Source organism: Panthera onca, chromosome Y (genome assembly GCF_046562875.1).
Source record: "Panthera onca isolate mPanOnc1 chromosome Y, mPanOnc1 haplotype 2, whole genome shotgun sequence".
Lineage (NCBI taxonomy): Eukaryota > Metazoa > Chordata > Mammalia > Carnivora > Felidae > Panthera > Panthera onca.
Window position 1 is genome coordinate 19,414,319 of NC_138358.1, and position 13,094 is coordinate 19,427,412.

A 13,094-nucleotide genomic window follows, 5' to 3' on the forward strand; every position below is an offset into this window, starting at 1 on the left:
AACACAGAGCCCGACCAGGGGCTCAAACTCACCAACCATGAGATATGACCTAGGCCAATGTCAGACACTTAACAGACTGAGCCACCCAGATGCCCCTGATTCTCTTTTTAAAGAACAAGCTCTGTTTCATTTTATTTCCTATTTTTCTCTCTTGTGTTTCATTGATAACTTATTTTATCTCCTTTGTTTGTTTGTTTGTTTGTTTGTTTGTTTGTTTGTTTTGGATTATTTTCCTCTCAATCTAGTTTCTTGAAGAGGGAGTTTAGTAACTGAAACATTTCCTCCTTTCTAATGTTTGCAGTTAATGTCATAAATTTTCTTCTTACTACTGCTTTGCCTGCATCTGATCTGATATGTTGTACTTTTATTTTATTTTATTTTTTTTAGTTCAGTGCATTATTTTATTTCCTCTGTTGCTTCTTCTTTCACCCTTAGCTTACCTAAAGATTATTGCTGGACCCATGGATTAGCTTCCAAGTATGCAACAAATTTTCTTGTTATCTCTTGCTGTGTTCTACTTTGATTCCAATGGAGTTGGACAACACACTGCCTGATTTCAGGCATTTCAGGTTTGTTGAAGTTTGTTTTATGGTATCATGAATATGTCCCATGGTCCCTTGAAAAAAAATATTGTCTGTTAGAGAGAGTGTTCAATAATAGTGGATTATATTGCACTGGTTGATAGTGTTGTTGAGTTCTGCATTTTTGCTGCTTTTCTGCTTAGCTCTCTGAATTCAGAGAGTAATGTTCAACTCTTCAACTGTACTATCTATTTCTTTTAGTTCTTTTAAGGTTTACTTATTTACTCTGTTTCTAGGTTCATAAACATTCCAGACTGCTGCTGTTTTTCATGACGAATTATTCATTTATTATTACGTAATATTGTTTTCTAATCTCTGGTAATTTTCTTTTCTCTGGTTTATGTCAGCTGTTCTCAATATATCTACTTTTACTTTCTTTTGATTAATGCTTGCATAGTATAGTTTTTCCATTTTTTAATTTTAAAACGTATTTTTATATTGAAATGAATTTCTTATATACTTAGAGTGTTGTTTTCATTGTTTCTCTTTGTATATCTTCTTTAGTGGCTGTTCTAGCTATCACAGTGTGTGTGTGTGTGTGTGTGTGTGTGTGTGTGTGTGTGTGTGTGTGTGTGTATTTCATTATGTAGTTTTCTGGACCTTTTTTTTTTTTTTTTTTTTTTTGCCAGGTTGAGTGAAATGTAGACACCTTATTTTAAATCACTTAGCACTCTGCTGTTTATAGTTGTCTTAAATGATTGCTTTACATACATTTAGCACCAGCTCAGATAGTGTTATATAATTTAATTGTATTACATTGCATTCTAAAATTTCCATTGGTTCTTTTTTTCTGACATTAAATATACTTATGCTTTCTACTTTTTCATTACTTTCAAGTATGTTCAAAATTGCTCATTTAAGCCATTTTATGATGGCAGCTTTAAAGCCTTAGTCAGATTAATACTGGTTCTCTGGTATTTCTCTGTTGGTACTTCTAAATTTTCTTTCAGGTTGAGAGCTTTCTGTTTCTTGACACAATGAGTGATTTTTTTTATTTGAAACTTGGAAATTTAGGGTATTTTTTGAAACTCTGGATGTTGTTCTAATGTCCTTCTCTTGTAGCTAGCTATGTGATACCACTCCAACAGGAAACTGATGTCCTGCCATGTGGGGACGGAATTCCAGATTTCCTCATTGGCTACTCTTGATACTTGAGGGGAGAGAGCTACTTATTATTGATGAGTAAGCAGTGGCCTACTCCCTGCAGGCCTTACTGGTACCTAAGAAAAGAGGGGTGCCTTATTAATACATGGAACTATTGAAAACGCCAGTTCTCTGCTCAGGCTTTTCTGGTACTACCCCAGCGATGAGTTGGGGCCCTTATTATTGTTTGATGCAATGGAATTCTAAGGTCCGACTTAGGCTTTGCTGGCTTTGGTGAGAAGTTTGTCCAGAGTTTTGTGCTTGGATAAACTATAGTATTATTGTCTAACAGTTTTCTGTTTTTGTAAGACACCCCTTTCCTAACCTTGAATGGAGAAAGCAGTCTTTATTAGGGGTATTTTTGATCTGTGCCTATTTGCATTTCTGGGTTTCTTTAGGACCAAGTCTGTGATACAAAAGGCAAAAGGAAAATCTAGGTACACACTTAAAGATACATTCTCACAGGCACACACAAGCACAAAGACATACTTGTATACACACACACACACACACACACACACACACACACACACACAAATCCAGGGAACTTACCATCTCATCATGCCCTGGTTCTCAGTTCCTCTTTAATATACTTGTTTTCTCCACTTTTCAGAGTCTTTTTACAAAATTTGTAACACCCAAGAATTTTAGTTGTACTTATGGGATGCATAGGGAATAGTATGTTTGTTTCTTCCATAGAACAGCTGTAGTATTCTTTTTGGGCCAAATGTTGGAAGTTATCTTTGCAGTTGAGTGATTTTAAACTCGTGAGAACCTAAATAAGAAGAATGTTTAAAAGATATACTTTGTCCTCAATCTCAAGACACCTTACAATAAGTTGTAAATTAAGATATTCTGTGACTTGAGGATTATATTGAAACCATGTTGTATTATACTTGAGGGTAGAAAGACTTGGGGCACGTAGGAAAAGGATAGTGAAGTCATGCTTACCTGTTTTCTGCATTTGCTCATTTACTTTTCATTCTTTTTTTTTATCTGACACCTTATTCTGGATTTACTCTCGCTGTATTCAATTCCATATTCTAACCATCTCCTCCATCCTGCTATTATTTTTCTTTTGGTTGTCTCAATGTTCTCCATTTATGCCACTTAAATCTTTTTTTAAATTTTTTACTATTTTAGGACTCAATTTTTTCTTGAAACATTCATGTACATTAAACATGTTGTTGAACTATATTCTCTATAATTAAACATCTGAGAACGAAAACTAATGATTAAAGACTTAATGGGCATAGATAACCATTTTATTGTCATGAAACCCCAGGAAGAAGTCAGGATTTCCTATATGGAGCAATAGTTCCAAACTTTTCCTGTGTGGGCACAATTTGAAAATATATGTATATGGTGTGCGATGACAAAAATGTGTTGCCATCTGGGACCTCTGGATGTTCGGATCTGTATTCCATCGCAGTCTCAGCTATCTCATAGGACTAAGTGGATGAATTTCGTCAGTAATGCACTTCAGTGCAATAGTTGTGATACTGCTATACATAAAGAGTTGGTAAGTGTATCACAAATTTTCTCAGGGAAAGACTTGTGAAAGCTGAAGTTGGAGAAGAAATGGTGAGAGAGGCAGAGAAATAATACATATATTTCAGTGAAACAGAAAGGATAAAGTCCTTTACAGTGGTATTACCCGAAGTATCAAGTTTGCATAACGGTCAAATAACAGGAAACTAACAGTGTATGGAGTGATGCTAGTTTCATTATGTCAAAGTTATTATCTAGTGTACTAGATACTGTTGTACACTACTGTGATCTACCGTTTAAGAAACTTTCCAGTGAAGAGTAAAGAGAAAATTACGAATTATGGCAGTAGTGAAGGACATAGGAGTTACAAAAATAATTTTGATTGGCTTAAGCCACCATTCATTCAGAAACATACATGTAAAAATATATTGTATGGGAGTCACTGTGATCAGTCTGTACTGATGTCCATGACTGACTAGGAAAAGGCATTTGACAGGAAACAACTTGGAAGAGGTGATGCATATGCTGGATTGATGAAAGTAGTAGTCCAGTAACTCAAGAGAGAGACTTCTAACCAAGGAAGGAGCTGGTGCCAAATTTGTCTGATGAGAATTGGCATAGCTAAAAAGAGACTGTCTAAATATAGCTCAAAATGGACGGTGAACACAAACATGTGAACCTACTAAGGTGAACAGATGTCACCTCTTTAATAGATTTGTTACCTGTGCTGAATTTCAGGGCTCAGAATCAACAAGGCATTAAATAACAGCATAAGGAATGAAGCATGGAATAGGCTTTGGATGGAACAAGAAAACAACATAAAGGTTTATATTAGAAGATATAAAAGATGAACACATGCGAGAAGGAAATAAAGGCACAAACAAGCTGGAATGTTTTGAGATCACTAGAGCAACAAACAGGTCCTAGATAATACCAATTGTAAAATTATACAACACCTTGATTGCTGCAATTCATTACTGCATGATGTGATCTTTATTATTCCAGTGATGTATAATGGTTGCTGCACTAGTGAGAAGATGCTATGCTTTCCAGTATGAACGCATTTTTTAATGAAGACAACCTTTACCAACTAAAATCCAAGGACTCTTCTACATGACTGGGAGAATGTAATTGAGAGAATACTAAATTCTTTGTATTTGCCTCTTCTAGAGCTCACTTACATGTATCCCTTCCCTGTCATCCTAATATATGGCTTTATTTGATTCATCGTGGACTGCTTCAGAAATTACATAACTTTGGCTTCTTTTCCTTTGCTCCTCATGTCTTTTTTAAAAAGCTGATTAGACATAATTTACTTAGGAGGCATGTCAAAGTAGTACTATCAAATGGCCAATAAGTACAATAAATAAATAACAAAGGATTTTACTCTAAATTATTTCAAAAATAAACAAAATGAAACCATAAAGGTGAACATGTAATTTTGTTGTTCAAATAAGAGAATTTCCGTATTTGGTCATTTGCCAATAAATTTTAATCTTTGTTTTCTTGTATTATCTGGTAGTCCTTTGATAGATCACTTGTAATCAGGATGATGTACATAGGATGAAGACGGTTGATGAGTTGACGTTGCAAGTGAGGCAGCAGAAGTATCAGCTATCATTGGCATTGAGAACCATTGGTTGCTTGGTGATTGAGGGTTAGAAAAACGAACCTCACTGGCTGACACAGCAGGATATCTAGTTGGAAAAGTGCAAGGCTCCACCATTGTTCCAAAATAACTGTTCTGTAAGGGAGATATGATGCCATACTGAGATGTAGCAGTTGTAGTTGTAACAAAGTTCACAATGTGGCCATTTGCTTGAGTGTAGCTGTCACGTGAATGCATGTGAAAAGTGGTCAACTGGTTTAAAATGGCATGCTGATCCATTACCATTTGTTCTGACGGCCTAGCTGACATTGATGACGGTGGAGAAAGATCACTTCTCATGGGGGCAGTTGTATTAGCAACTCTCTGGATAGTAGGACGCTTCCTTATCAGGGGCACATTTAAATTTGTGGAGGTTGACAATGCCCTTTCTCCACTAGTTTCAGCAACAAAACCAGAATTAGGACTATGCACATTACCCTCAGCTCTGCATGGTTTCTTGTTGAAATCTTGAACTAGTGATACTGTGGAAGCATTTTTAATCCCGACTCTTCTTTTCATTCTTACTAAAAGTTGAGGGCAGCCTCGTTTAAAATTTGGATTATGATAGAACTGTAACTAAAACCAAAGGAGAATGTTATTTAGTGACATTCTTCAGTGAAGATACAAGAGAGGATAACAGATTTAATTTATGAAATTTTGACTTAGTTTCATCACATAAAGTCATCAATAATACATGTACATTGTTAGTATTTTAAAAAAATTACTTACTGGAAATAAACATTTAATTATGGTTGTGAAAATGTAACTGTTACTTACAACTAACAGTGAATACCACTTTAAATGGCTTCAGTAGCTTATTTAGATAGGAGTTTATTGATAAAGGTCAAAGTTGCTAGCACAGTTTCTTATAATGCTGAATGATTCATGCCTAAGGTATCCTTAATTTTTAATAAGTATTTTTAAACTTTTTCATATAACTTTAAAGACCTAGTTGCAGCCTATATTTATGAACATATTTACTGATGTATGAAGTAAAATTTTATATATTTCATATATAAGCAATAACATTTTTGAATACCTTGCTTAAAACAGATACTTCTTTTTCCTCTGCCAGAAAATCAGCCAGAGAAGCAGATCTTTGGAAACTGTCGCATTTTACTAAATCCATACAGGTTAAGCTGGCGAACTAAACTCTTCATACTTCCAGTTTCAAATATTCTGAAAGGGGCCTTTCTCTCCAGAACTTCTTTCTTGAAGAGTTCCTCATCAATCACTATTGAAGTTCCATTCTCATCCCACCAAATTGATTTGAATTGATCACTTTCAACTATGTTCCAAAGTTTTCTGGGAAAAGTCAGAGAAAGAAAATCATTATCTTCGTCTGGTTCAGAGACACAAAATGTGTATCGTGGTCTTTTTATTAAGGATTCTCCTGACAAAGCCTGAAAAGCATTTTCTTCAATCATAGACCTTAGGTCCAAATCCCCAGTCAATGTGGGATCCCACAAAGGAGATCTAACAGAGGCTGCAGAATTAGTCGATCCATCTTTAGGAGAACCATCTTGAATTTCTGAAGAAACATGTGCCATCTCAAATAAGGTTTCTTTCAGCTATGTTTGTCATCTGCATGGTTTTGAACACTGCAGCTTCAGCTGCTGCTTTGGCGTGCCTACACAGGTAATGTATCCAGACCATCACAATGGTTCTCCACCTCAGTAGTTGTGACATCACAAGATGCCTGGTCTCCTAGCAATTAAAGGGTAACATTCAGACAGAGTGTTTCCTTCTTACTGTATGAAATATATTCAGTTAAAATAAAACAGGCCAAATAACATTAACTGAGATATTGACAAAAATATGAGATCTGCAAAACCTCATTCTTACAGAATCTTTTAAATAAATACATACATAATTATATTTAGACCCTGAACTAAAAATGATTTCCTTCCTTGTAAATACAATTCTTTCTAGATTGCTGCCAGTAGCATAAAATCTGGTAAAAGAAAAGTGTAAACAATGAATAAAACAAAAGATTTTAAAAACTCTGTCCGTTTGGAACTTAAATCTGTGAAACCTGTATTTTTTTAAAAAAAGCATAACCTTTAAGACCACAGGTTAGTGGTTGCCATGGGCCAGGTGAAAGGAGAATGGAAAATACTATATGAAGGGTTTCTTTTTAAGCTGATGAAAATGTTTAATAACTAGAGAGGTGATATTGTACAACATTTCAAAGATACAAATAGTCCTGAATTGTATCTTTCTAAATGGTTATTTTTACATAATGTGTGTTTTGCCCCAATTTTTAACAGTGCAATGAATTTATCACTAATTAAAATAAAACAGAATTAGGTTTCTGAATATAAAGTTAACTTATCTGTGTATCTTATGTGAGTAGTCTGGGTTAAACAATATCAAATACATTTCCATAGTAATATTAGTAGAATACATATGATTTTATTTAGAATGTCTGGACCTGTGAGATAGTCATGAAGTAAAAGGCTTTAACAGAGAGCAGTAGATCTAGCATCAACAAGATCCTAAAAAGTGGGAGAGGAAAAGTAACAAGACACTGTTATAAGTAAAATAAATTTGTTTGTGTGTCTCAGGGCAATATTGCTCTTATTGCAATATCAAAAATACTTATAATAAAGAGGTTATGTGGAAAAATGTTTCTTTTTGTAAAATATAATTCATGGTCAAATTGGCTTACATACAACACCCAGTGCTCGCACCCATCCCAACAAGTGCCCTGCTCGATGCCCATCATCCATTTTCCCCTCTCCCCCCATCACCCCCCATCAACCCTCAGTTTGTTCTCTATATTTAAGAGTTTCTTGTGGTTTGCCTTCCTCCCTCTCTGTAATTATTTTTCCTCCTTCCCCTCCCCCATGGTCTTCTGATAAGTTTCTCAAGATCCACATATGAGTGAAAACATAAGCTGTTTGTGTTTCTCTGCCTGACTTACTTCACTTAGCATAATACCTTCCAGTTCCATCCACGTTGCTGCAAGGATTTCATTCTTTCTCATTGCCAAGTAGTATTCTGTTGTATAAACCACATTCTCTTTATCCATTCATTAGTTGATGGACATTTAGGCTCTTTCCATAATTTGTCTACTGTGGAAAGTGCTGCTCCAAACATTGGGGTACATGTGCCCCTATGAATCGGCACTCTAGTATCCTTTGGATAAATTACAAGTAGTGCCATTGCTGGGTTGTAAGGTAGTTCTATTTTTAATTTTTTTGAGGAAGCTCCCCATTGTTTTCCAGACCGGCAACACCAGTTTGCATTCCCACCAACACTGCAACAGGGTTTCTCCACATCCTCTCCAGCATCTGTGGTTTCCTAAGTTGTTAATTTTAGTCACTCTGAGCAGTATGAGGTGTTATCTTAATATGGTTTTGATTTGTATTTCCCTGATGATGAGTGATGTTGAGCATCTTTTCATGTGTCTCTTGGCCATCTGATGTCTTCTTTGGAACAGTGTGTATTCATGTCTTCTACCCATTTATTCATTTTTGTTTGTTTTTTGGATGTTGAGTTTGGTAAGTTCTTTATAGAGTTTGGATACTAACTCTTTATCCTATATGTCATTTGAAAATATCTTTTCCCATTCCATTGGTTGCCTTTAGTTTTGTTGATCATTTCCTTTGCAGTGCAGATGCTTTTTATCTTGATGAGGTCCCAGGGTTCAGTTTTACTTTTAGTTCCCTTGCCTTTGGTCATATGTTGAGCAAGAAATTGCTACAGCTGTGTTCAAAGAGGTTGTTGCCTGTTTTCTCTCTAGGGTTTTGATGGTTTCCTGTCTCACATTTAGGTCTTTTATCCATTTGAGTTTATTTTTGTGAATGGTGTAAGAAAGTGGTCTAGTTTCATCCTTCTGCATGTTGCTCTCTAGTAGTCCCAGCACCAGTTGTTAAAGAGACTCTCTTTTTCCATTGGCTGCTCTTTCCTGCTTTGTCAAAGATTAGTTGGCCATACCTTTGTGGGTCCAGTTCTGGGGTTTCTATTCTATTCCATTGGTCTATGTGTCTGTTTTTGTGCCAACACCATGCTGTCTTGATGATCAAAGGCTAAAGTCTGGAATTGTGATGCCTCCCACTTTGGTTTTCTTCTTCAGTATTACTTTGACCGTTTGGGGTCTTTTGTTGTTCCATGCAAATTTTAGGATTGTTTGTTCTAGCTTTGAGAAGGTGCAATTTTGATTGGGATTGCATTGAATGTGTAGATTGCTTTGAGTAGCATTGACATAACAGTATTTATTCTTCCAATCCATTAGCATAGAATGTTTTTCTATTACTTTGTGTCTTCTCCAGTTTCCTTCATTAGTTTTCTATAGTTTTCACCATACAGATCTTTCACATGTTTGCCTGTGTTTATTCCTAGGTATTTTGTGGTTCTTAGCACAAGAACCATACAAGAACTTAGTACAAGTTAACGAGATTGACTTTTTGATTTCTCTTTCTGTTACTTCATTATTGGTGTATAGAAATGCAACTTATTTCCATACATTGATTTTTGTATCCTGTGACTTTGCTGAATTCATGTATGAGCTATAGCACCTTTTCGGTGGGGTTTTTCAGGTTTTCCATGTAGGGTGCCATGTCATCTGTGAAAAGTGAAAGTTTGACTTCTTCTTTGCAATTTGTATGCCTTTTCATTTCATTTTGTCATCTGATTGCTGATGCTAGGACTTCCAACACTATGTTAAACAACAGTGGTGAGAGTGGACATCCCTGTTGTATTTCTGATCTCGGGGGGAAAGCTCTCAGTTTTTCCCAGTTGAGGATGGTATTAGCTGTGGGCTTTTCTTATATGGTTTTTATGTTCCTTCTAACCCGACTTTCTTGAGGATTTTTATTAAGAAAGATGCTATATTTCGTCAGATCCTTTTTCTGCATCTATTGTCAGGATCGTATGGGTCTTATCATTTCTTTTATTTATAGGATGTGTCACAGTGATTGATTTTTGAATATTGAACCAGTCCTGCAGCCCAGGAATGAATCCCACTTCATCATGGTGAATAATTCCTTTTATATGCTGTTGAATTTGATTTGCTAGTATCTTGTTGATAATTTTTTGCATCATGTTCATCAGGGATACTGGCCTGTAATTCTCCTTTTTTTTTTTTTTTTTTTTTAGTGGGTCTTTGTCTAGTTTTGGAATCAAGGTAATGCTGGCCTCATAAATGAGTCTGGAAGCTTTCCTTCCATTTCTATTTTTTGGAACAGGTAGAGAAGGATAGGTATTAGCTTTGCTTTAAATGTCTGGTAGAATTCCCCTGGGAAACCATCTGACCCATGACTCTTATTTGTTGGGAGATTTTTGATAACTGATTCAATTTCTTCACTAGTTGTGGGTCTGTTCAAGTTTTCTATTTCTTCCCATTTGAGTTTTGGTAGTGTGTGTGTCAAGGGTGGAATTTGTCCATTTCTTTCAGGTTGTCAAGTATGTTAGCATATAATTTTTCATTGTATTCTGGGATAATTGCTTTTATTGGTTGTGGTAGGTCTATTATCATTTGTGATTTTATCTATTAGGGTCCTCTGGTTTTTCTTTGTTTGTTTGTTTGTTTTTGTTTTTGTTTTGAGAAATCTGGCTAGGGTTTTAACAATTTTCTTTATCTTCTCAAAAAACCAGCTGTTAGTTTCATTGATATGTTCTACTGTTTTGTTTTTGTTTCTGTTTTTGTTTTGTTTGATCTAGATCATTTATTTCTGCTCTAATCTTTATTATTTCTCCTCTTCTGCTGGCCTTGGAGTTTCTTTGTTGTTCTGCTTCTAGTGCTCTTGGAGTTTGTATTTGGGATTTTTCCTGTTTCTTGAGATAGGCCTGGGTTGCAATGTATTTTCCTCTTAGGACCGACTTTGTTGCATCCCAAAGGGTTTGGAGTGTGGTGTTTTCATTTTCATTTGCTTCCATATATTTTAAAATTTTTTCTCCAAAGAATGAAATATGGCCTTTTGTAGCAACGTGGGTGGAACTGGAGAGTGTGATGCTAAGTGAAATAAGCCATACAGAGAAAGACAGATACCATATGGTTTCACTCTTATGTGGATCCTGAGAAACTTAACAGAAACCCATGGGGGAGGGGAAGGAAAAAAAAAAAAAGAGGTTAGAGTGGGAGAGAACCAAAGCATAAGAGACTGTTAAAAACTGAGAACAAACTGAGGGTTGATGGGGGGTGGGAGGGCGGGGAGGGTGGGTGATGGGTATTGAGGAGGGCACCTTTTGGGATGAGCACTGGGTGTTGTATGGAAACCAATTTGACATTAAATTTCATATATTAAAAAAAATAAAAATTAAAAAAAAATAAAATGCAAAAAATAAAATAAAATAAAATGAAATAAAATTTTTTCTCCAATTACCTGGTTGACCCATTCATTGACCCAAGTAGAATATTCTTTTACCCCATGCATTTGGAGGTTTTCCAAACCTTTTCCTGTGGTTGATTTCAACTTTCAGAGCATTATGATCTGAAAATGTGCGTGGTATGATCTCAATTCTTTTATACTTATGGAGGGCTGGTTTGTGACCCAGTATGTGATCTATCTTAGAAAATGTTCATGTGCACTCGAGAAGAATGTATATTCTGCTGCTCTAGGGTGAAAAGTCCTGAATATATCTGTCAAGTCCATCAGGTCCAGTGTATCATTCAGGGTTATTGTTCTTTAGTGGTTTTCTGCCTAGATGATCTGTCCATTGTTGTAAGCGGAGTATTAAAGTCACCTGCAATTACCATATTCTTATCAATAAGATTGCTTATGTTTGTGATTTATTTATTTATATATTTGGGTGTTTTCAAATTATGTGCCTAAACATTTATAATTGTTAGCTCTTCTTGATGGATAGACCCCGTAATTATTATATAATGCCCTTCTTCATCTCTTATTACAGCCTTTAGTTTAAAATCTAATTTGTCTGATATATGTATGGTTACTCTAGCTTTCCTTTGACATCGAGTAGCATGATAGATTGTTCTCCATCCCCTTGCTTTCAATCTGAAAGTATCCTCAGGTCTAAAATGGTCTCTTGTAGACAGTTTATAGATGGATTTTTTTTAATCCATTCTGATATCCTGCATCTTTTGATTGGAGCATTTAGTCCATGTACATTCAGCATTATTACTCAAAGATGCGGATTTAGTGTCATTGTGATGCCTGTAGATTTCATGCTTATAGTGATGTCTCTGGTCCTTTGTGATCTTTGCAACATTCCACTCACAGAGTCCCCCTTAGGATCTCCTGCAGGGCTGGTTAAGTGGTGATGAATTCCTTCAGTTTTTGTTTGTCTAGGAAACCTTTATCTCTCCTTCTATTCTGAATGAGAGGCTTGCTGGATAAAGGATTCTTGGCTGCATATTTTTCCTATTCAGCACATTGAATATTTCCTGCCATTCCCTCTGGCTTGCCAAGTTTCAGTAGATAGGTCTGCTACTACTGTTATGTTCTACCCTTATAGGTTAAGACCCATTTGTCCCTAGCTGCTTTCAGAATTCTCTCTTTATCTTTGTATTTTGCCAGCCTCACTATGGTATGTCATGGAGAAGATCGATCCCTTTTAGGGCTGAAAGGAGTGCTCTGTGCCTCCTGGATTTCAATGTTTCCTTCCCCAGATTGGTGAAGTTCTGAGCTATGGTTTGTTCAAGTAAACCTTCTGCCCCTTTGTGTTCTTTTTCTGGAACTCCTATGACACAGATATTATTACATTTCATTGAATCACTTAGTTAGTTAGTTAGTTAGTTAGTTAGTTAGTTAGTTAGTTAGTTAGTTCTCTAATTCTCTAACGCTCCCTTCATGGTCTAGTACTTTTTTAGCTCTATTTTCCTCAGCTTCATCTTTTTCCCTAATTTATCTTATACTTCACTTAATCTCCCCTCTGCCCCTTCAATCCTCACTCTCACTGTATCTAGTTAATTTTTCACCTCATTTACAGCATTTTTAAATTCTTCATGACTGTTTCTTAGTTCCTTGGTCTCTGCAGTAATAGATTCTCTGCTGTCTTCTGTGCCTTTTTCAAGTCCAGCAATGAATCTTGTGACTGTTATTCTAAACTATTGATTAGATATATTGTTTTTATCTGTTTTGATCAATTCTTTAGCTGTCATATCTCCCTGGAATTTCTTTGAGGAGAATTCTTCCATTTCATCATTTTGGCTAGTTTTCTGCCTCTAATGTGTTTTAGCAGCTTGTTATGTGTCTTGCACCCTTGAGCACTAACTATTATATTAAAAAGGGGTCATACACTGTCCAGGGCCTGGCCCTTCAGGA

At 35.8% G+C, this 13,094-nt stretch overlaps 1 protein-coding gene and 1 long non-coding RNA gene across 3 annotated transcripts in view; one reads left to right on the plus strand and one right to left on the minus strand.

Moving 5' to 3' along the window:
• Window positions 1-204: 204 nt before the first annotated feature.
• The window catches only part of LOC145714917 (uncharacterized), a 44,850-nt gene continuing 31,960 nt past the window's right edge, over window positions 205-13,094 (plus strand). For both annotated transcript variants that reach the window (XR_014137054.1, XR_014137053.1), the window contains exons 1-2: window positions 205-569; window positions 5,939-6,501. This is a non-coding gene — a long non-coding RNA (uncharacterized LOC145714917). The remainder of the gene's footprint in view (window positions 570-5,938; window positions 6,502-13,094) is intronic.
• On the minus strand, window positions 4,669-6,413 carry LOC145714915 (heat shock transcription factor, Y-linked-like). Its single transcript, XM_081794444.1, is given in 3 exon segments — window positions 4,669-5,439; window positions 5,903-5,969; window positions 5,971-6,413. Coding segments are annotated over 3 exon segments (1,200 nt in total). The 3' UTR covers window positions 4,669-4,749.